This window comes from Nerophis lumbriciformis, linkage group LG33, assembly GCF_033978685.3.
Source record: "Nerophis lumbriciformis linkage group LG33, RoL_Nlum_v2.1, whole genome shotgun sequence".
NCBI classification, from domain to species: Eukaryota; Metazoa; Chordata; class Actinopteri; order Syngnathiformes; family Syngnathidae; genus Nerophis; species Nerophis lumbriciformis.
The window spans coordinates 13090001-13114550 of record NC_084580.2 but is presented as its reverse complement, the minus strand read 5'-3'; the positions used below and the strand labels follow the sequence as shown (position 1 = coordinate 13114550).

The 24550-nt window shown below is 41.1% G+C and overlaps 1 protein-coding gene across 1 annotated transcript in view; it reads left to right on the top strand.

The window, feature by feature from the left end:
• ndufaf2 (NADH:ubiquinone oxidoreductase complex assembly factor 2) overlaps positions 1 to 24550 on the top strand; it is a 64032-nt gene that overhangs the window by 29827 nt on the left and 9655 nt on the right. Inside the window, exon 2 of the mRNA XM_061928998.1 lies at positions 21494 to 21583. Within this exon, the coding sequence (XP_061784982.1) occupies positions 21494 to 21583 (90 nt within the window). The remainder of the gene's footprint in view (positions 1 to 21493; positions 21584 to 24550) is intronic.

Below are 24550 nucleotides of genomic sequence, written 5' to 3'. Positions count from 1 at the left end.
TGGACCAGTTTTGTCTGAAAGATGTGATTATGGTGTTTGTTGTCTTATTATTTATTTGGGTCACATTTTGTATTACCCTGTATTGTGTTTATGTGGTATGAAATAACCTTCATCAACGCGCAACATTTTTTTATCCACTTCTTCCTCCGTAAATCTTGATACATATTGACGATGACCCGCCCTGCTATACTTCTGATTGGCTCTGAGCATTTTTCAGCATTTTTCGCCTGACCAATCAGAAAGAAGGGGCCGTCCAAGCATACCCGCCCCCAAAGTGCCAAAAAGAAACATGACAGCGCGAGGAGAGATGCCAGGAGTACACAGAGAGCGCGCAGAAAGGCGTCGCGCGCGCGCACAGAAAGGCACCGCACGCGCACAGAAAGGCACCGCACGCGCGCACAAAAGGGTGTCGTGCGCGCGCACGAAGTGGAGAATCAGCGCGCGATAACAGTTTTTATGCGCTCGGATTTTTGGCACTAATGTGACGCCATAGTGAACCGGCAGCACTAATGCAGCGGCACAGCACCGCCTCTTGCTCCTCGCTTGTGTTGTCAGTTACAGACACCGACTGTGTGTTGACTTATTTTTAGTGGATAGCAGAAGCTATACAGCACTGCTATAAAAGCTGCACATGCATGCACTGACTACAACTTTTGCTGAAATGTGAGACCGTGTCTGTAATAAAGTGTAAGTGTAAAGGCCTCGCCTCGAGACCAGCTGTGTTATTCAAGAAGCAGGGGATGCAAATGTCTTCCCTGCTCCGTAGCCCGCAGTGAGTCAGGTGCGTCTTCGGGTCGATGTCCGTGTGGGCGAGGCGCTGGTCCACCGGTCAGAGGAAGATTATTTGTTCATCTGCTTCCATCCAGATGTTTCCAGTCAGATTGTTTTCCCTCCGCTGACATCTTCAGGAGGCATCAAAGACGCCTGACAGTCGAGACGCCCGCAACGACATTGCGGAGGTAGAAAAAATATATATCTCGGGTCCCCCCCCCCTCCACCCGGCAGGAGTCACCTGGGAGATAATGTGTCAAGTTGTGTGTGTGTGTTGGAGCAGGTGATGGAGTTTAGCAGGGTGTATCCAGGGTTCAAAGAGCAGCCCCCTCGGAGCACACGCACGCACACGCCGTCTTATTCCAAGCAGTTTGATTGGCTCGCCCATCCGGCTGCCACGGCAACCCCCTCCTCCCAGTCTCCTCCCAGTCGCTCTCTTATCCTCCCATCCCCCCACCCACGGCTGTGTAGTACGCCGAGGCTCGCAGATGAGTTGCACTCAGACAGGTGAGGTGGCTCATGAATATTTATGAGGCGGGATTTCATTCCTACAGCTGCTGGACCCTCCCCCGACCCTGGCATCTCCGCGCGACGCAATGCTGCTGTTTGTCCTTCACGGTGAGAGGCAGCGCTCTCACTCCTGTCCCTCAGGTTAATCCGCCTGCTTGCTCGCTCGCGTGTGTGTGCGTGCGTGCGTGAGTGCGTGTGTGTGTGCGTGCATATTGGTAAGTAGGTTCCCCCTCGTGAGTGATGAGAAGGCCGACCCGTCACGAGGGCCCCGCTGAGATGGAGAGCTCCTAACACCCTTCATGCCTCTCCCCTTCACTTTCTCTCACTATGCGAGACGGAACACTGGCACCTAACTCTCCCACTCTGACTGTTTCTGTGGTTAAATAGAAAAGCAACATGCTAAACTCAGTCAAATTAAACCTCTGCCAAGGTGGAAAGACTGTGGTCAAAACACCATAACACAAAGGAAGACAATTTATCTTGATTAAAAGTCCCTTATTATGCAAATGTCACTTTGTGTCCCCAAGAGTATGTCAAAGAGCACCAATCTGTGTACAGTATATACCAAGCCTGCCCAGTTTCAGAAAAGTACTAGAGTGAGACTTTAGTGGCATGATGCGTTCGGCAAAAAATTCATTTAACATCAATTTGTCCTGTTTTAACGTCGATTCTCACCTCCAGAAGCTCTCCCTGCACTGTGGCCCCCTAACGCTCGTCTTAAAGCGGAACTGCACTTTTTTGGGGAATCTTTCACAATCATTATGATAGACAAGAAGTAGTGTTGTCCCGATACCAATATTTTGGTACGGGTACCCAAATTGTTTCGATACTTTTTGGTACTTTTCTATACTTTTCTAAATAAAGGGGACCACAAAAAAAAGCATTGCTGGCTTTATTTTAACAAAAAATCTTAGAGTACATTAAACATATGTTTCTTATTGCAAGTTTGTCCTTAAATAAAATAGTGAACGTACGAGACAACTTGTCTTTTATTAGTAAATAATAGAGATGTCCGATAATGGCTTTTTTGCCGATATCCGATATTCCAATATTGTCCAACTCTTAATTACCGATACCGATATCAACCAATACCGAGATATACAGTCGTGGAATTAACACATTATTATGCCTAATTTTATTGTGATGCCCCCCGCTGGATACATTAAACAATGTAACAAGGTTTTCCAAAATAAGAGAACAACTCAAGTAATGGAAAAAAATGCCAACATGGCACTGCCATATTTATTATTGAAGTCACAAAGTGCATTATTTTATTTCTACATGCCTCAAAACAGCAGCTTGGAATTTGGGACATGCTCTCGCTGAGAGAGCATGAGGAGGTTGAGGTGGGCGGGGTGGAGGGGGAGGTGGGGGGTAGCGGGGGTGTATATTGTAGCGTCCCGGAAGAGTTAGTGCTGCAAGGGGTTCTGGGTATTTGTTCTGTTGTGTTTATGTTGTGTTACGGTGCGGATGTTCTCCCGAAATGTGTTTGTCATTCTTGTTTGGTGTGGGTTCACAGTGTGGCGCATATTTGTAACAGTGTTAAAGTTGTTCATACGGCCACCCTCAGTGTGACCTGTATGGCTGTTGACCAAGTGAATTATTTCTGTTATTAATATTCTGGTTCCTACATTATATATCAATATATATCAATACAGTCTGCAAGGGATACAGTCCGTAAGCACACATGATTGTGCGTGCTGCTGGTCCACTAATAGTACTAACCTTTAACAGTTAATTTGACTCATTTTCATTAATTACTAGTTTCTATGTAACTGTTTTTATATTGTTTTACTTTCTTTTTTATTCGAGAAAATGTTTTCAATTTATTCATCTTATTTTATTTTATTTTATTTTTTTTAAAAGGACCTTATCTTCACCATACCTGGTTTTCCAAATTAGGCATAATAATGTGTTAATTCCACGACTGTATGTATCGGTATCGGTTGATATCGGTATCGGTAATTAAGATTGGACAATATCGAAATATCGGCAAAAAAGCCATTATCGGACACCCCTACATGAAACCAATAGCATTAACTATGGCATAGAACAAACACAAAACTGTGGCATGAAACCAATAGCATTAACTATGGCATAGAACAAACACAAAACTGTGGCATGAAACCAATAATGACGCCAGGACGACTGAGTGGCAAAGGCAGGCTTAAATAGTCCTCTGATTAGAAGCAGGTGCGCGTCCCGAACACCAGAGGCAGGTGAAAATCATAAGTAGCCATGGTAACTAAAACAAACTCAGGTGTCAAACAGGAACTAAAAAGAGTCCAAAAACTAACAGAACATAACAAAAACATGATCCGGACCACGGATCATGACAATAAGAAACATATGTTTAATGTACCCTAAGATTTTTTGTTAAAATAAAGGCAATGCCATTTTTTGTGGTCCCCTTTATTTAGAAAAGTACCGAAAAGTATCGAAATACATTTTGGTACCGGTACTGGTACCAAAATGTTGGTATCGGGACAACACTACTACACATTTCAAAATTTAAGCATCTATCTGTCAGTCAGCTACAGACGTGGGAGCTGTAAGTTTGATCATTTTGCTTTTCTTCAGCTAATAGGCTCAGCTAGGCTATGTTTGCTATTCTCGCTATCATTTGTGTCCTCCTATGCCTTCTGTTATAGAGGACCTCTACTACAATGGACAAGTGTAGAGTTACAATGCACAATAGTGCTTCTTGGAGCCACACACGGTATGGAAAAACACAAGTCATTATTAGCATTAAAGGACCTTATACTGCAGTGTCCAGATGACCGAAATTTCACTAACATGTTCTCTTTATATAACATCATATAATATATTGTAATTTATAATAATGATATACAACAATATAAATTAGTTTTTGAGTAATCTGTTGATAACTAACTTTTCATCACCAGATTCAATAAGCCGCCCTCTCTTGGTGTGACGTTCTGGCTGGAGCCAATGTTCCCACATAGACCGTGTGGATAAATGCATGCAAAAATATTATTTTTAGAGATGTCCGATAATATCGGACTTCCAATATTATCTGCCTATAAATGCTTTAAAATGTAGTATCGGAAATTATCGGTATCGGTTTCAAAAAGTAAAATGTATGACTTTTTTAAAAGCTACTGTACGGAGTGGTACACGGACGTAGGGAGAAATACAGAGCGCCTATAAACCTTAAAAAGCCGGCCCAATCAAATATTATCTACGGCTTTTCACACACATAAGTGAATGCCATTCATACTTGGTCAACAGCCATACAGGTCACACTGAGGGTGGCCGTATAAACAACTTTAACACTGTTAAAAATATGCGCCACACTGTGAACCCACACCAATCAAGAATGACAAACACATTTCAGGAGAACATCCGCACCGTAATACAACATAAACACAACAGAACAAATACCCAGAACCCCTTGCAGCACTAACTCTTCCGGGACGCTACAACATACTCCCCCGCCACCCCCTACCGCCCCCACCTCAACCCCGCCCACCTCAACCTCCTCATGCTCTCTCAGGGAGAGCATGTCCCAAATTCCAAGCTGCTGTTTTGAGGCATGTTAAAAAAAAATAATGCACTTTGTGACTTCAATAATAAGTCATTTTTTCCATAACTTGAGTTGATTTATTTTGGAAAACCTTGTTACATTGTTTAATGCATCCAGCGGGGAATCACAATAAAATTAGGCATAATAATGTGTTAATTCCACGACTGTATATATCGGTTGAAATCGGAATCGGTAATTAAGAGTTGGACAATATCGGAATATCGGATATCGGCAAAAAAGCCATTATCGGACATCTCTAATTATTTTCATCAATTAATTGCATGTTTTTGTTGCCGTGGTCCATGATTACTTCAAAACTGATATGGTTAACTGTATCAGCAAAAAAATAAAAAATAAAAGAATAATAATAATAAAAGACTTTATGCTGACAATTTCATTAAATACACATTTGTGAGCAATGGGTGTGCGTTTTAAAAATTCTGTTTGTTAAAAATAGTTTTAAAATTAATCTTGTAAAAATTCAGTTGAAAAAAAATCACTGTATAAAAATTCAGTACAGAAAAAATGAAAATGAAAAAGTTTTTATACACTGAATTTTTTTTTTTTGCACTGATTTTTATTTTACACAATTTTTACACACCGAATTTTAAAACACAATTTTAACAAATTTTGCCCACAATTAATCAGTGAAATTGTCAGCATGTTTTGATGTAAAAAAAAAAAAAATACATTTCATAAATTACTTTCAAAGGCAAAATTTAAGTATTGCTAGAAACATAATTTTATATGGGACTTTATTGTATTATATGTATAGTACATGTTCCAAAAAGAAAAAAAGCATAAAACACAGTATATTTAAATATACTAAATGTAAAAAAGGGAATAAATATCCAAAATAATCTAGTTTGGTTATGCCATCATGAGCGCAACACAAGGTTGGAAAGGTTTCAACTACAATTCTAAATAAGATGTCAAAAGCAAACTGACATCAAATACACACAGCTTAAAGATTGATCAATACCTATTTAAATTTAATAATACATAAATATGATGATTTATCAAAATATAAAATATATAATATATATATATATATATATATATATATATATATATAATAAAATAGAAATAAAAAAAAAATAAAAAAAAAAAAAAAATATATATATATATATATATATATATATATATATATAAAATATATAAAATATAAAAGAAATATACCTGAACAGAACGCTCATGATGGTTACACCAAAAAGTAACGCTATGAATCGCGTTTTTCCAAGTTTTGGGGCATTTTTATGCTATTTCCAAGCATCTCCTTTTTTTATCGTTGATTTTAAATGGTCAAACTAATGCATATTATATATGCATGCCCTAGTAAACAAAAAAAAGTCATATTTATTTTGATTGTTACATTTTGAAGTACATTTGTGCAGGTGGGTGCGAATGTACCCATTACCAGAGCTGTACACATATAGATATGTTACCAGTCTTCTGTAGGGGACGTCAGCAGGCTGACATTGTAGAGCTAAGAGTGGGTGTTCCAAAATGTGCAGAAACGTGTTAGAAAACAAGCCTACAATCACCACTGTGTCTATTTTGGGTGGTATTTTACATGTAGACATTATTTTAGGTCCACAGCTGTGAAAAAGATGCCAATGTTGTCTTGTCAGCATTAAAGGGGCCCTTTAAAGCTACCAAACATGTTCCCAGAAGGGCTTTTTAACATCAAAGCTGGATTTGGGCAAATACGCTTTTAGTCTAACTACCGGTACTTACTTTTACATTTTAGAAACAATTTTAATATTGGAAATTTAATAGGGTGAGGCTTTGCAATCGTAATGTAGCACTAATACAAATACATAGTTTATAGCAATCAATATCTAGTATATTATTACATACAATATGCACTAAAAGCCCTCCATTAGATTGTTATAAAAGCTTTCACAATTAAAGTTCAGCACAGGAAATGTTGGGTTTTCATCAACTTAATGCGTTTCACATATAATGTTGCAGCTCACAGGCCATTAATGGAAACACAAAGCCACACAACACATCATGCGCCTACACACTTTCTGTTCTTGTCCTGTTTTGTTTTTTTACATATACCAGTTTACTGAAGACACGGGGTAAAAGTCACCCAGTAATAAAAAAAAATGTTAATATTGCTGTTAGCCTCCATGTGTTGTGTACTTGGTGTTAGAAACTAATTGAACACATTAAAATAAATATTTTTAGGGAACTAATAAATGCATGATTAAAAAAATAGAAACAATTTTATGAAAATAATTAAATTAAATCATTAATAATTAGGAAATAAACGTATCATAGTGTTAAGAACAAAAATAAGGAATAAAAAGTAATTATTTGAATATTTTTGTTGTTAATCCATTGAGAATCAATTACAAAAAAAATTATCACCAAAAATAAAAATATGGTAAAAAAAAATGGAAAAGACCATCATTGTGAGTGTGAATGTTGTCTGTCTATCTGTGTTGGTTCTGCGATGAGGTGGTGACTTGTCCTGGGTGTACCCCGCCTTCCGCCCGATTGTAGCTGAGATAGGTTCCAGCGCCCCCCGCGACCCCGTAGGGAATAAGCGGTAGAAAATGGATGGATGGATGGATGTTTTGTCAGTCTTATGAGTAGGGATGGGTACCGGAACTCGGTTCCATTATGCCACCGGTGCTGATGCAAACGGTAGTAATCACAAAAGATGATTCTATCTGAGCCTCAGTTTGGAGATAAAATGAATGCAAAAAGTGCTTGGCAGTAATTTTGTACAAGTAACGTTTTGTAAGTAATATAGCGTCCTGACTGACGCAAAACTAAAAAGATACGACCAGCAAGATGCATTCGCGAAATCACAAACCCTGGAATTGTGAGCATCAACGTAACAACTCAAGCAGGTCGTTTTTTTGCATTCTCTGTGTTACGTATTAGTATTACTTAGTTATCATTCTATTTATATTATAGAAGAAGGTACAAGATTTTTGTGTGTTGCATGTTTTTGAATGAGAAACGACTTTTACCTGCTGACAGTTTCGGCTGACACACTAGCCTTTTGTCAGCCTTTGTCCTGGTGTGACATGTCTAAAAACCACTGGCCAGGCCAGGATACTTTCAAAATAAAGTTCCCTAACTTCACTCCCAACAGGTGTAAAAGAAAGTGCATCTCTATCCTCCTTCAAAACCGCACTAAAAGAACACCTCCAGGCAACTACAACCCTAGACTAACACCCTCCCCCCACCACATCCCACCTCCCCGGATTGTAAATAATCAAATGTAAATAATCAAATGTATATACTTGTTCTTATGCTTTCTGAGCTCACTATGTTCACTGCTCGCTGTACGTATCCTACCAAGTCAGGCCTACATTGTTACAATGTCCATTTCTCACATGATATAATTGTTGATGACTGAAGTGTTGATAGCAGCCAAACCTAACCCCCCCGCCCCAACCCCTCCGCATCCCACCCCCCGGATTATAAATAATGTAAATAATTCAATGTATATACTCTGATGATTAACTTGTGTGATGACTGTATTATGCTGATAGTATATATTTGTACCATGAATTGATTAACGTGGGTGTTGCCAGTTAGTGGTCAATTGTACAAAATATGTACTGTACTGTGCAATCTACTAATAAAAGTTTCAATCAATCAATCAATCAATCAATCAAACCTGGCCATCAGGAGGTGAGGGACCAATGCCATCAACAGGGATGAGGTGGGCATGCATGCTTCGGTACTCAAGGCACACTGTTCTTCATCGGCGATGCCAAGGCTGGGAGAAACTTTCGAAATAAAGTTCCCCAACCCGACCAACTGTTTTGAGACACGTCACAGCAGGAAGCTCTGAGACAGCTCTTGACGTAGGCTGAAGTGTCAGCCGAAACTGTCAGCAGAGTGAGAGGTGTCTCTTATCTCTCACTCAAAAAACGATATTTTTCTGCACCCAAGAATATTCTACTTATTTTTTAAGGTGACGTTTTTTTGTCAAATTTGTGTATGTTTCCATTTTTTAAAAAGCACTAGTTAAGACTACTGGTACCAATTTGGTACTAGTAACTTTTAAAATGTAAACCATGCACATCCCTGTAGTCCTAGGCCAGGGGTCGGCAACCTTTACCAGTCAAAGAGCCACTTTGATCAGTTTCACAAATTATAGAAAACAATGGGAGCCGCAAATTTTTTTTGAAATTTAAAATGAAATAACACTGCATACAAAGTTTTTTTTTTTGCTTTGTGCTATGTATCAACCAGGGGTCTCAGACACGCTGCCCACACCTTAATATGGAATTTGAATGCTGGTGCGGCACGCGGGTTTTATATGAATGGTGATTGTCATCGTCATGCGTGCCGAGATGGTACAGCATATAGCACCCACTACAATCAGCGTGCCTGATCAGCCACTCGTTGTGTGGGCTTCCGCTTGCTCACGTAAGTGACAGCAAGGCATACTTGGTCAACAACCACACAGGTTACACTGACGGTGACTGCATAAACAACTTTAACACTCTTACTAATAATGCGCCACACTGTGAACCCACGCCAAACAAGAATGACAAACACATTTCGGGAGAACATCTGCACCGTAACACAACATAAACACAACAGAACAAATACCCAGAATCCCATGCAGCCCTAACTCTTCCGGGCTACATTATACACCCCCGCTACCAAACCCCGCCCACCTCAACCGACGCACAGAGGGGGGGTTGATGTGTGAGGGAGCAGGGTTGGGGTGGGGGCGGGGTTTGGTGGTAGCAGGGGTGTATAATGTAGCCCGGAAGAGTCAGGGCTGCATGGGATTCTGGGTATTTGTTCTGTTGTGTTTATGTTGTGTTAAGGTGCAGATGTTCTCCCGAAATGTGTTTGTCATTCTTGTTTGGTTTTGGTTCAAAGTGTGGCGCATTATTAGTAAGAGTGTTAAAGTTGTTTTATATGGCCACCGTCAGTGTAACTTGTGTGGCTGTTGACCAAGTATGCCTTGCTGTCACTTACGTGTGCAAGCAAAAAATGCATAAAACAAGAGGCTGGGCTGGCACAATGTTTATACAGATTGCAGAGAGTGCTAAATGCTGCACCATCATGGCATGCCCTTATTATTATTGTAAGGGTAAAAATCGGAGAATATTAATCCCGGGAGTTTTCTGCGAGAGGCACTGAAATCCTGAAGTCTCCCGGGAAAATCGGGGGGGGTCGGCAAGTATGCAGCTGAGCCACATCAGAGTGATCAAAGAGCCGCATGCGGCTCCGGAGCCGCGGGTTGCCGACCCCTGTCCTAGGCTGACATGTACTAATTATAATAATACATTTTCACATATTTCTAGTCAAAAGTTTCATTTTGTGGCTTGGGAAACCATCCCCAAACTTTTGACTGCTACTGTGCCAATAATAAATACACACCTTACTTCCTCATAAGCTTTAAACATAAGTGTATACTAGGGTTGTACGGTATTGGTATAGAACGAATCATATTTGGTACTATACTGCCTCTAAAAAGTACCGGTCCCCCGCCCCCCAGTCGTCGTAACGTCGTAGCATTGTTGGTTTTACGAGAAGATGAGCATGTTCAACAGCTTACAAGCAGACACAGTGTGTAGACCGACACATTTTGGCTTAAAAACTAACGATAAAGGTGAAGCTATAACACTGAAGTGCCCTCAGGAAGAGTCTGGGTTTGGAGGTTGCCAGGAGAACGGTACATTTCGGACTGCATTGTGCTGAGTGTGAAATTTGGTGGAGGAGGAATTATGGTGTGGGGTTGTTTTTCAGGAGTTGGGCTTGGCCCCTGAGTTTCAGTGAAAATAACTTTTTGAATGCTCCAGGATACCAAAACATTTTGGACAATTCCATGCTCCCAACCTTGTGGGAACAGTTTGGAGCGAGCCCCTTTCTCTTCCAACATGACTGTGCACCAGTGCACAAAGCAAGGTCCATAAAGACATGAATGACAGAGTCTGGTGTGGATGAACTTGACTGGCCTGCACAGAGTCCTGACCTGAACCCGATAGAACACCTTTGGGATGAATTAGAACGGAGACTGAGAGCCAGGCCTTCTCGACCAACATCAGTGTGTGACTTCACCCATGTGCTTTTGGAAGAATGGTCGAAAATTCCTATAAACACACTCCTCAACCTTGTGGACAGCCTTCCCAGGAGAGTTGAAGCTGTAATAGCTGCAAAAGGTGGACCGGCATCATATTGAACCCTCTGGGTTAGGAATGGGATGGCACTTCAAGTTCATATGTGAGTTAAGGCAGGTGGCCAAATACCTTTGGCAATATAGTGTATGTCCCTGGACACATGAGGACTTTGAATATGAGCAATGTATGATCCTGTAGCTGCTTGGTATCGGATTGATACCCAAATTTGTGGTATCGTCCAAAACTAATGTAAAGCATCCAAACAAAAGAAGAATAAGTGATTAGTACATTTTAAAAGAGAAAGTAAACAGATATTAACAGTAAATGAACACGTAGATTAATAATTCATTTTCTACCACTTGTCCTTAATAATTTTGACAAAATATTAGAATGATAAATGACACAATATGTTACTGCATATGTCAGCAGCTAAATTAGGAGCCTTTGTTTGCTTACTTACTAATAAAAGACAAGTAGTCTTGTATGTTCACTATTTTTATTTAAGGACAAACTTGCAATAAGAAACATATGTTTAATGTACTGTAAGGTTTTAAGTTAAAATAAAGCCAATAATAAAAAAATTTTGTTGTCCCTTTATTTAGAAAAGTATCAAAAAGTACCGAAAAGTATCGAAATACATTTGGTACCAGTACCAAAATTTTGGTATCGGGACAACATTAGTATATATGTTATCCAGTTCTACAAAAACAAACGTGCTAAGCATTCTGGTGGTTATTTGTGCCAGTGGGTATAAACTGTGTAATATTTTTGATCATTTTAACCAGTGGTTCTCAAACATTTTTCACCAAGTACCAACTCAGAAAAAAGTGGCTCTCCAAGTAACACCATAATGATCAACATTAAAATACAGTAGCGTAGTTGGCCTCAGTACCGTATTTTATGGACTACAGAGCGCAACTGTATATAAGCCGCACCCACTGAAATTTAGAGCAAAAAAATATTTTTCCCTATATAAGCCGCCGATATATTTTTGTAGTGGAATTAGGTATTAACACAGAAATAGTTTGTAAATGTTTATTTACATACAGTACCTTAGGTCAGGTTCAAACAATGATGACATCTATTAAACAAGACAAGAAGCGAATAATTATACAGAGACAGAATTAAATTTGGCTCAATTGAGGAGATACGTCTGGACTGTACTCTTGTACAGTCTCCCAGCACGCTCTGGCGAAAGATTGTTTGCCTCCTCTTTTATTTCGACTTTCCCTGATTACATGGCAACATCTGTTTCTAAGGGACGGGGGTCGTAAACAGCCATTGCCTTTGGTTACTGAACAGTTCAAAGAAAAGGTCGTAAATCAGTTCAAAGAAGAGGTCCCTGGAGGAGAGTCTGGTCCTGCTTCCTCTTCGCTTTGTAGTTCTCTCGTCAAAACAATATATTTCTGTTGATTACAATACATGAAAGAAACAGAACACCTTCATGTTGCTTCCCATCCTACACAGTGGAGTTTTACAAGCCGCCTTCTTGGTAGGTTTAAAAACAGCTTTTGTCTTTTCGCCGGGAACTCATTGAAACACAAAGTTTTGTGATAACTTAGATACAATTATTCCAACACCTTAAATGTTTCCAAACAGTGTCTGTAACGCGGCAGTAAAACGGTTAATCAAACAAAGCAGTTGTCATCGTTTTGAGCCCACTAGCTGAAGCGATACAAAATGTACTTACGATATCTTACAATACAAAAAATGTCATTGTAAGTTAATAATACTAACACAGACACTTGTAAACGTGTTAGCTTCATGACATTACGATAGCATGTACACTCCTACAGACAAAACACATGGGACGGTTTAGTAAGTATGAATAGTTTTAGATATATTGTAAAACTTGTAAACATTGCTTGATGAAATGACTGAAGAATCCTGTGGGGGGGGCGCGGCCCGCGGACCTGCAGCGAAGCAGGGTGTGTCAGGATCGGCATCGAGATTAGTGACAGGTGCGTAGATGACACAGCTGTGAGTGTTTGTCTGATCACCTGTCGCTCTGTTAAAGGCAGCAGTCGGGAAGGAGAGGGGGTTGTTGATGGTGGAGAACGAGCGAGAGAAACTTTAACATGGCTGAAAAGCACAACGTTTTGAAAAATAAATCATTGTTCACAAAGATGAACACGGCTGTCATGTCCGTCATTGGCGGTCCAGAGAACCCGGAGGAGCAAGACCTCCACAAATCCATACGAGTAGAAACGCTATGGACGATTAGAAGACAGAACTGCAATTGTACTTGCAGTTTAAACCTCTAAACAGAAGGGCACGGCAGCATTCGCTGTGAGCGAACTCCTCCACAAGACTGCGCTATAGTACGAACAATAACACACCTTTTTAGTGATTTTGCAAAAACATTGGGGATAGGTTGATTGGCAACACTAAATTGGCCCTAGTGTGTGAATGTGAGTGTGAATGTTGTCTGTCTACCTGTGTTGGCCCTGTGATGAGGTGGCGACTGGTCCAGGGTGTACCCCGCCTTCCGCCCGAATGCAGCTGAGATAGGCTCCAGCACCCCCCGCGACCCCGAAAGGGACAAGCGGTATAAAATGGATGGATGGAAGGTTGTTGTTTTTTTAACTATTAGCTGCACCGTTTTATAAGCCGCAGGGTTCAAAGCGTTGGAACAAAGTAGCGGCTTATAAACCATAATTTACAGTATTCATTAAAGACACAGTGTAAACCAGTAACGTGCGGTGAGGTTGATGGCTGGTGAGGCACTGACTTCATCACAGTCAGATTTACAAACATATGAACCCTAAAGAGTATCTTATTCACCATTTGATTGGCAGCAGTTAACGGGTTATGTTTAAAAGCTCATACCAGCATTCTTCCCTGCTTGGCACTCAGCATCAAGGGTTGGAATTGGGGGTTAAATCACCAAAAATGATTCCCGGGCGCGGCGTCGCTGCTGCCCACTGCTCCCCTCACCTCCCAGGGGGTGAACAAGGGGATGGGTCAAATGCAGAGGACAAATTTCATTACACCTAGTGTGTGTGTGACAATCATTGGTACTTTAACTTAACTTTAACTTTACACATACAAACTGTAGCACACACAAAAGCACATTTAATAAAAAAAACATTATTATGGTCTTACCTTTACTTATAAATGAAGTCCATGCGCCGCTGTTGTGCTGGATTAATGCACCCCCTGACGGGAGTGTTACATTAACTAAAGCCCTCACTTAAACTTTCCACGTGCAAGATTGAATCTATTTAAAAAAGTGTAACCGAGGGTTTATAAATGTCGCCTATACTGTATGAAACTACAAAATAACAAACACGGAGGCTCCAGTTTACACGAGGACCACTTTATTTACATTCTTTCAAAAACCTCCGCTCCACTCCAACGTGTCATCACTTTCGCTCTTAGCGCCTTCAAAATAAGAGCTCAAGTCATATACTGTATAACAGCGCATAACAGGAACTTAACATCCCAAAGAGGAAAGCCCATAAAAATAGGTTACAAAAGTTATTTAATAAGAAGCCAAAAAGTGCAAAAACAATAATGTTCGTGTTGGAGGAGTTGTGAATTAGGTACACCTGCAGTCTGCAGGTGTACCTAATGTTGTGGCCCTGCAGTCATTCACAACTCGTCCAACACGAACATTATTTTTTTTGCACTTTTTGGCTTCTTATGAAATAACTTTTTTAAATAGATTCAATCTTGCACGTGAAAAGTTTAAGTGTGGGCTTTAGTTGATATAACACTCCCGCCAGGGGGTGCATTCTACGGCGGGTGTGCTGGAGGCGGGATTACTGTGAGCCTCAGCCAGTGCGTCTTTTGCAGCCGTTTTATGATCGCTCAGCACAAGAAATACGTTACACACATACAGATGTTGACAAAATACACTGTACATTATATACCTCAGCTAACTAAACTATGGAAATGTATAATATAGTTCATATAGCAACACGGTCTCACTGCACAGCAGGCCAGCAGTTAGCCGAGTCCGCAATCCATGGTGAGGCACAACGCAGTGACGTGCCTCAACTGGCTGCTGTTCACCGCACCGTCTCTTCTCAGTATTTAAACGGCAAATGTGAAAATTCAGCGATTTTGAATAAAAATAATCGAAAACTGGTGAAGTTAAATGGAAAATAACTTTATAGTATAATCACTGAATACATATAACAATTTAATTAATTTGGGTTTTTTATTTACTTTTTTTTTCTTTCCATGATGGCAGGTGAGGCAGAGCCTCACCTGCCTCTAGTGACCGCACGTCACTGGTGTAAACCGTAACACTGTGTTTGAATATGAGAAAATACAAGACTGAACTTTAATCAAGTGGTTCTTTGGAGTACCACCACATGGATCCCGCGTACCACAAGAGGTACATGCACCACACAGTTTGGGGATAACCGATTTCGACGACGAACGCGTTCCATTGCGTCATTTCCAGTAGTCATTCTGTAACCAAGGCCTGAGTGCGTGTTTTGTGCATTTGTCCTAGATGAGAGGTTACCAACCGTGCAACCCCCTAGTCTATCCTCCTCCTCCCCTCTTAGTGTGTATGTGGTGGGAGGATCAGCTGTGTTCCCTAAATATATGTACATACTGTATGTGTTATTCAAATCCGGGGATAAAGGCTGCAGCGGTGGAAAAAGGTTTAGTCACGCTGCAAAAGTAACGAGACGGGCAGAAAGCGTGTCGGCGAGGAAAGTGATGTAGTCGGCGAAGGTGCTTACGAGCTCGACATGTTTCTTGTGGGGGCTGTTGTACCGCCGCCACCCGCACCCACTGCAAATATGGATAATGTATACCGGTAATAAGCATACCCGCTAAATGTATTTGTTCGCCGTGCCTGGAGAACACCGCCTTTTGTTTGCTGCAAACATGGAAGAGGTGGGAGTTGATTTCTTCGAAGAAAGTGTTTTTCTTGTTTTTTTCCAGACCTGTGTATCAAGGCGAGAGCTGTATAGATGGGCCAGGCCCTGTAGAGACGATCTAGAGGGAACTATGACAGATACTAGCCTAATTGGCTGACCTGATTACTACTGTACTTACTGTGCTAACTAGGGATGTCCGATAATGGCTTTTTGCCAATATTCCGATATTGACCAAACCCTTGATTACTGATACCGATATCAACCGATACCAATATATACAGTCGTGGAATTAACACATTATTTTGCCTAATTTGGACAACCAGGTATGGTGAAGATAAGGTCCTTTTTAAAAAAAAAAAAAAATAAGAGAAATAAATTAAAAACATTTCCTTGAATAAAAAAGAAAGTAAAAAAAAAATATAGAAACAGTTACATAGAAACTAGTAATTAATGAAAATGAGTAAAATTAACTGTTAAAGGTTAGTACTATTAGTGGACCAGCAGCACGCACAATCATGTGTGCTTACGGACTGTATTCCTGCAGACTGTATTGATATATATTGATATATAATGTAGGAACCAGAATATTAATAACAGAAAGAATCAACCCTTTTGTGTGAACGAGTGTGAATGAGTGTAAATGAGGGAGGGAGGTTTTTTGGGTTGGTGTACTAATGGTAAGTGTATCTTGTGTTTTTTATGTTGATTTAATAAAAAAATAAAATACTTTTTTTTTTAAACGATACCGATAATAAAAAAAAAACGATACCGATCATTTCCGATATTACATACTAAAGCATTTATACTTCATTCAGTTTATTCACAATACCATATAACAATTACAATAGTAGTGAATATCATCATTTAAAGATGTTGGTACATGAAAGGGTCCCCCAAATAAGCTAGAAGAAGCTTTTGACAGGGGGTCCAGAGGACAGTATGTACATGGAATGATGAAACATGGTAGCAAGCACAACAACAACAACAAACAACAACAACGCTATATGATAAACACAAGATAATAGTACTAAAGCAAGCATACACATACATACATACATTCATTCAACCATGCAAAACCCAACAGTAGTCTACCCCACATGAGGCATTAGAGATAGGTGGTTAATAGGTAAGTTTTCAGTTTCTTTTTGAAGCTGGAGAATGGATACAGCATCTTGAGGCTCTCATTGAGCTGGTTCCAAATCTTTGGTCCCCTGCATACAACACTTTGAGCGGTACAAGCCAGTAGACGATGTTTACCTGATATCAGATCTAAGTTACGAGTGTTGTGGGCATGCTGGGGGTGGTAGATAGGAACCAAGCTACAGAGCCCAAGATTCAGCCTGTAAATGACTTGATAGGTTAAACAAGCATTTTGATAAATATTGAACTCTTGTCAGTCTTAAGAGATGATAATTATGGAATAGATGTGGAGTGGGGGCATTAAACTTGGACCATGACAGGGCCCCTATGATTTTCTTTTGCATGGATTCTAATTTGTGAAGGTAGGTAGGGAAGGTGTTACACCAGATGACATTACAGTAGTTTAGATGTGGTTCAAAGAGAGTTTTATATAGGGTCAGTAGAGCATAAAGAAGAAGATAATGACGAAGGTGAAAGAACAGGCCAACTTATTTGGATAATTTGTTTAAAGGGGAACATTATCACAATTTCAGAAGGGTTAAAACCATTAAAAATCAGTTCCCAGTGGCTTATTTTATTTTTCGAAGTTTTTTTCAAAATTTTACCCATCACGCAATATCCCTAAAAAAGCTTCAAAGTGCCTGATTTTAACCATCGTTATATATACCCGTCTATTTTCCTGTGACGTCACATAGTGATGCCAACACAAACAAACATGGCGGAAAGAACAGCAAGCTATAGCGACATTAGCTCGGATTCAGACTCGGATTTCAGCGGCTTAAGCGATTCAACAGATTACGCATGTATTGAAACGGATGGTTGTAGTGTGGAGGCAGGTAGCGAAAACGAAATTGAAGAAGAAACTGAAGCTATTGAGCCATATCGGTTTGAACCGTATGCAAGCGAAAACGACAAAAACGACACGACAGCCAGCGACACGGGAGAAAGCGAGGACGAATTCGGCGATCGCCTTCTAACCAACGATTGGTATGTGTTTGTTTGGCATTAAAGGAAACTAACAACTATGAACTAGGTTTACAGCATATGAAATACATTTGGCAACAACATGCACTTTGAGAGTGCAGACAGCCCAATTTTCATCAATGAATATATTCTGTAGACATACCCTCATCCGCTCTCTTTTCCTGAAAGCTGATCTGTCCAGTTTTGGAGTTGATGTCAGCAGGCCAGGGAAGCTAGGGTCGATATTCTTCTCTTGATCATCTTCGGTGGCATAAGGGACGGTGTGAGCCAAGACATCCAGGGGGTTTAGCTCGCTCGTCTGCGGGAACAAACTGCCGCCATTGCTTGCCGTGCTACCGAGGGCCTTTGTCCCTGATTTGCTCACACACTCCGGCAGATTCAATGGGGGTCTGGCGGCAGATTTCTTTGACGTTATCGTTGGAAATGCATCTGCTTTGAGTGTCGCAGGATATCCACACATTCTTGCCATCTCTGTCGTAGCATAGCTTTCGTCGGTAAAGTGTGCGGAACAAACGTCCAATTTCTTGCCACTTTCGCATCTTTGGGCCACTGGTGCAACTTGAATCCGTCCCTGTTCGTGTTGTTACACCCTCCGACAACACACCGACGAGGCATGATGTCTCCAAGGTACGGAAAACAGTTGAAAAAACGGAAAATAACAGAGCTGATTTGACTCGGTGTTTGAGAAAATGGCGGATTGCTTCCCGATGTGACGTCACATTGTGACGTCATCGCGCCGAGAGCGAATAATAGAAAGGCGTTTAATTCGCCAAAATTCACCCATTTAGAGTTCGGAAATCGGTTAAAAAAATATATGGTCTTTTTTCTGCAACATCAAGGTATATATTGACGCTTACATAGGTCTGGTGATAATGTTCCCCTTTAACAGATGGCTAATGTGACATTTGAAATTGAGGTATTCGTCAATGATGACCCCCAGGAATTTTGTGGAGTACACTCTCTGTATTTCCTGCCCATTGATGTTGATATGGCAGTGCTCAGTATTTGTCCGGTTTTTATTAGAACGAAATAGAATAAAATGTGTTTTATTTAGTGCTAACAGGATCCTAGCACAACATACCAAACAGGAAGGGTGTAACGGTACACAAAAATTTCGGTTTAGAGGTCACCGTTCGGTTCATTTTCGGTACAGTAAGAAAACAACAAAATATACATTTTTTGGTTCTTTATTTACCAAATTTGTAAACAATGGCTTTATCCTTTTAACATTGGGAACACTACAATAATTCTGCCCAAAAATAGAAATAGCTGTGTGTGTGATGGATGTGAGCCACCACTAGGCTGATGAGTGCAACAGCAGGCAGTCATGAATGCTAAGCATAACAATAACATACATATACACACAGGGTCCATTGCCAGGGTTAATGTGGTCAAGATAGATAAAATAAAAACTAAATAAGATAAGGCTCAGAATGGTTTCTTAACAAAACCTTTCTACATATAAAGTGCTTTTTTTGATTGATTGATTGAAACTTTTATTAGTAGATTGCACAGTACAGTACATATTCCGTACAATTGACCACTAAATGGTAACACCCCAATAAGTTTTTCAACTTGTTTAAGTCAGGGTCTACGTTAATCAACATTAAACTGCCTCAAGTCACCAGAGAAAAAGCGCAATATAAATATAATTCACTTCACTTCATTAGAAGAAGACAGCCTGCCGTTTTCTTTAAGTTGGACACACACATCTATAATTTCCAGGAGTTATCTCACCCTCTGATAGGCCTTCATTTTACTAATGATTTTGAATGTTGTAAAAATGTGTAGAATAAATATTAATTTTCAACATTTCTGTCAACGAAGATTTGCATCAGCCCGCGACACATAGTCATTTTGATAGTAGGCTATTATAGCTAATATAGACACTTACTGTACATCATGTGTTGTCTTCATTATAACACTTATATAAGGCTTCAAATGTTAAGTTAAAGTTAAAGTACCAATGATTGTCACACACACACTAGGTGTGGTGAAATTATTCTCTGCGTTTGACCCATCACCCTTTATCACCCCCTGGGAAGTGAGGGGAGCAGTGAGCAGCAGCGGTAGCCGCGCCCGGGAATCACGTTTGGTGATTTAACCCCCAATTCCAACCCTTGATGCTGAGTGCCAAGCCTGGAGGTAATGGGTGCCATTTTTATAGTCTTTGGTATGACTCGGCCGGGGTTTGAACTCACAACCTACCGATCTCAGGGCGGACACTCTAACCACTAGGCCACTGAGTAGGTTGTTTGCGGCTCGAGACAGATTTTTATTTATTTTTTTGGTCCAATTTGGTTCTTTCAACATTTTGGGTTGCCGACCCCTGCCCTTGACAGAGTACACTGTCAGAAAAACACCTTGCTGAAATGTGAGAGGTGCACTTTACCAAAGACTATAAAAATGCAACCCATTACCTCCCTGCTTGACACTCCGTATCAAGGGTCGGAATTGGGGGTTGAATCACCAAATGTGATTCCCGGGCGCGGCCACCGCTGCTGCTCACTGCTCCCCTCACCTCCCAGGGGGTGATCAAAGGTGATGGGTCAAATGCAGAGAATCATTTCGCCACACTTAGTGTGTGTGTGTGACAATCATTGGTACTTTAACTTTTTTTTTTTTTGTCAGATACGAATAAAAAAATAACATCGTACTAAAGCGATACGTTCAGTTATCCTACTCGCCACAGCTATCTGTCGTGGCGGCGGGGCGAACGTTGGGGCCATCATTTTGCACGCCAGCGCTCGCCTCCATTTGTCCACGTCAAGTCAGCGCTGATGGAATCCTGACAGATAGTCTGTGTTTTGGAGCGTGTTGTTTTCCTTGCCCATCCATTTCTCCTCCTCCTCCTCGCCATGTTTGCCATGCATCATCACTCTCTCTCTCTCTCTCTCTCGCTCTCCCTTCCCCATGGCGCCCTTGCTCTTACTTCCTCCCGCATCATTTCTCATAGTTACCGCCGGACACTTTACCTGCTGGGAGAAAACAAAGCGCCGGTGCACACGACGGCGTTTTCTTTCATCCCACCCCTTTCGCCATTCCCCTTTCCCATGTCATTGTGCAGCCAGCGCAAACTTGTCTAATCAGCGGATTTTCCACCAAAATAATTGGCGCGAGCGAGCCCGGCGCCGTCCGCCGATACGCAAAAGCGGCGCTTAATATTCCACGCGGCTCGCGCCTCCCCCTGTTCTCTGTGATATCTGACCTCTTTTGTCTCCCCCGCTCGGCTTGATGTTGATTTTGGAGGGCATTGTTAGCCGCCGCGCCGCCATTGGTGGAGTTCGGCGGCGAAAGGGAGGGGTCGGGTGAAAGGCAGCCTCATTTGCATAAAGGCTTAGCCCAGATTTGGAGCCACTCAGCGAGATCTGAGGAGAAGGGCCCGGGGGCCACGAGGTAATCATCCATGGCCTGTCACAGCGCTGTCATTCCTCCGTGTATTTATGTGTGTGTACCACAGAGGGGGGGTGCTTTGTGTAGCGTGTGTGTGTGTGTGTGTGTGTGTGTGTGCATCGTTGTTTGTTTGTGCTGCTTTGCATCATCTCGTGTCCCCCGCTCATCTTTTTTTTTTTTTTTTTTTGTTCCAGGGAGGCATGTCCATGCCAAGAGGATGGTGCAGGCCTTCAATCCGATAGCGTTTGAATACATGGAAGGCAGCATACCAACAGAGTGGGACGGTGAGTGTGTCCATCATCATCATCATCGCTTCCTTTTCTGTATTTTCATTCACGATGGAGAATGGGCGGGTTGAGGAACGCTTTGGGTTGATCAAAGAACACCTTCTGCCGGTCTTACACAGGCGCACCATAAAATAGCGTTCCTTACAAGTGGATACAAACTGTTCCCTCTGTCTCAGGCTGGCGTTATCCACGTTAAACCCCTCATCCTGCTTTGCCCCATCCCTCATGCATTTTCATCAGCATGCAAATAAGAGAAGGATAAAAGAGGGCCCAGAATCCCTGCGCTCGCTGGAGGACGAGTCAGCTCTCTCTCTCTCTCTCTCTCTCTCTCTCCCCGGCTTCCTGTAACCTGCGAGGCAGCCAGCTCAGCCAAAATAGAGCTTCTTCTTTTGTGACAGACGGGTCTACTCAGGAGGAGGAAAGAAGGACAAAAGGTAGCGATGGGAAACGACAGAGTGCGCGCTTCCGAAAAATTCAGAGATCAGCGCCGATCCGCTCCTTGTCTTCTGAGACTTCTCTGTGATCCGGCGCCGCTCGGACTAACTGATCTTTGCGCGGCTTTGATGTTCGGGCCTTTCTTTTCATCCCGTCACTCACTGAGAAAAATATAGAGAAAGCACCTAAGAGCATATGGTGCATCCGGAAATTATTTACAGCCCTTTACTTTTTTCTTGTTATATTACAGCTAGAGATGTCCGATAATGGCTTTTTTGCCAATATTGTCCAACTCTTAATTACCGATTCCAAAATCAACCGATACCGATATATACAGTCGTGGAATTAACACATTATTATGCCTAATTTTGTTGCGATGCCCCCGCTGGATGCATTAAACAATGTAACAAGGTTTTCCAAAATAAATCAACTCAAGTTATGGAAAAAAATGCCAACATGGCACTGCCATATGTATTATTGAAGTCACAAAGTGCATTTTTTTTTTTTAACATGCCTCAAAACAGCAGCTTGGAATTTGGAACATGCATGAGGAGGTTGAGGTGGGAGGAGGGGGAGGTGTATATTGTAGCGTCCCGGAATAGTTAGTGCTGCAAGGGGTTCTGGGTAATTGTTCTGTTGTGTTTATGTTGTGTTACGGTGCGGATGTTCTCCCGAAATGTGTGTGTCATTCTTGTTTGGTGTGGGTGCACAGTGTGGGGCATATTTGTAACAGTGTTAAAGGGGAACATTATCACAATTTCAGAAGGGTTTAAACCATTAAAAATCAGTTCCCAGTGGCTTATTTTATTTTTCGAAGTTTTTCTCAAAATTTTACCCATCACGCAATATCCCTAAAAAAAGCTTAAAAGTGCCTGATTTTAACCATCGTTATATACACACCCGTTCATTTTCCTGTGACGTCACACAGTGATGCCAATACAAACAAAGATGGCAGATAGAACAGCAAGGTATAGCGACATTAGCTCGGATTCAGACTCGGATTTCAGCGGCTTAACACTGTCTGATAAGATAATTACTAACAACTATGAACTAGGTTTACAGCATATGAAATACATTTGGCAACAACATGCACTTTGAGAGTGCAGACAGCCCAATTCAGGCGCGCTAAGAACATATATTTTTCCACGATTTCAGCACTCAGGTTAACCATACCTAAATAGACACAAAATACTGCATTACACAAGACTACCCGAATGTACTCGAATGATTGAAAAAAATAAATGTTTTTAAGCTAAATTATTGGTAAACACAGTTTATGTATAATAATTTACGTAAAACCGCGAGTAATGAATAAAGTGTTCATCAATTAATATATTCTGTAGACATACCCTCATCCGCTCTCTTTTCCTGAAAGCTGATCTGTCCAGTTTTGGAGTTGATGTCAGCAGGCCAGGGAAGCTAGGGTCGATATTCTTCTCTTGATCATCTTCGGTGGCATAAGGGACGGTGCGAGCCAAGACATCCAGGGGGTTTAGCTCGCTCGTCTGCGGGAACAAACTGCCGCCATTGCTTGCCGTGCTACCGAGGGCCTTTGTCCCTGATTTGCTCACACACTCCGGCAGATTCAATGGGGGTCTGGCGGCAGATTTCTTTGACTTTATCGTTGGAAATGCATCTGCTTTGAGTGTCGCAGGATATCCACACATTCTTGCCATCTCTGTCGTAGCATAGCTTTCGTCGGTAAAGTGTGCAGAACAAACGACTGACCATTTCGTCGGCTTTCCCCACACCCTCGTATTTGAACAAATTTCGTCCAATTTCTTGCCACTTTCGCATCTTTGGGCCACTGGTGCAACTTGAATCCGTCCCTGTTCGTGTTGTTACACTCTCCGACAACACACCGAAGAAAGTGAGGAAATGGCGGATTGCTTCCCGATGTGACGTCACGTTGTGATGTCATCGCTCTGAGAGCGAATAATAGAAAGGCGTTTAATTCGCCAAAATTCACCCATTTAGAGTTCGGAAATCGGTTTAAAAAATATATGGTCTTTTTTCTGCAACATCAAGGTATATATTGATGCTTACATAGGTCTGGTGATAATGTTCCCCTTTAAAGTTGTTTATACGGCCACCCTCAGCGTGACCTGTATGGCTGTTGACCAAGTATGCATGGCATTTGCTTGTGCACTGCCAAAAGTCAGTGTTCAAAAACAAGAAAAAAAATACAAAAATTTGAGGTATTTTATTTGAACTCAGCAACATTATCTGCCAATAGAACAAGAAAATTCAACCTGTCAAGACTTTTCAAAACTAATAAAATTAGCTAACCTCAATGAACCCAAAAATACCTTAAAATAAGTATATTCTCACTAATAACAAGTGGACTTTTCTTGTTAGAAAAAAAAGACCTTTTTGCTCAATATGTTGAAAAATATTCTTAAACTAAGTCAATGTTAGTGCCATTATCTTGACATAATGATATGCGCTCGGCATCATGATTTTTTTTTTCATGCTTGAAGTAAGAAATGATTACTTTAAAAAAGTAGTTTTATACTTGTGAGTGTTGAT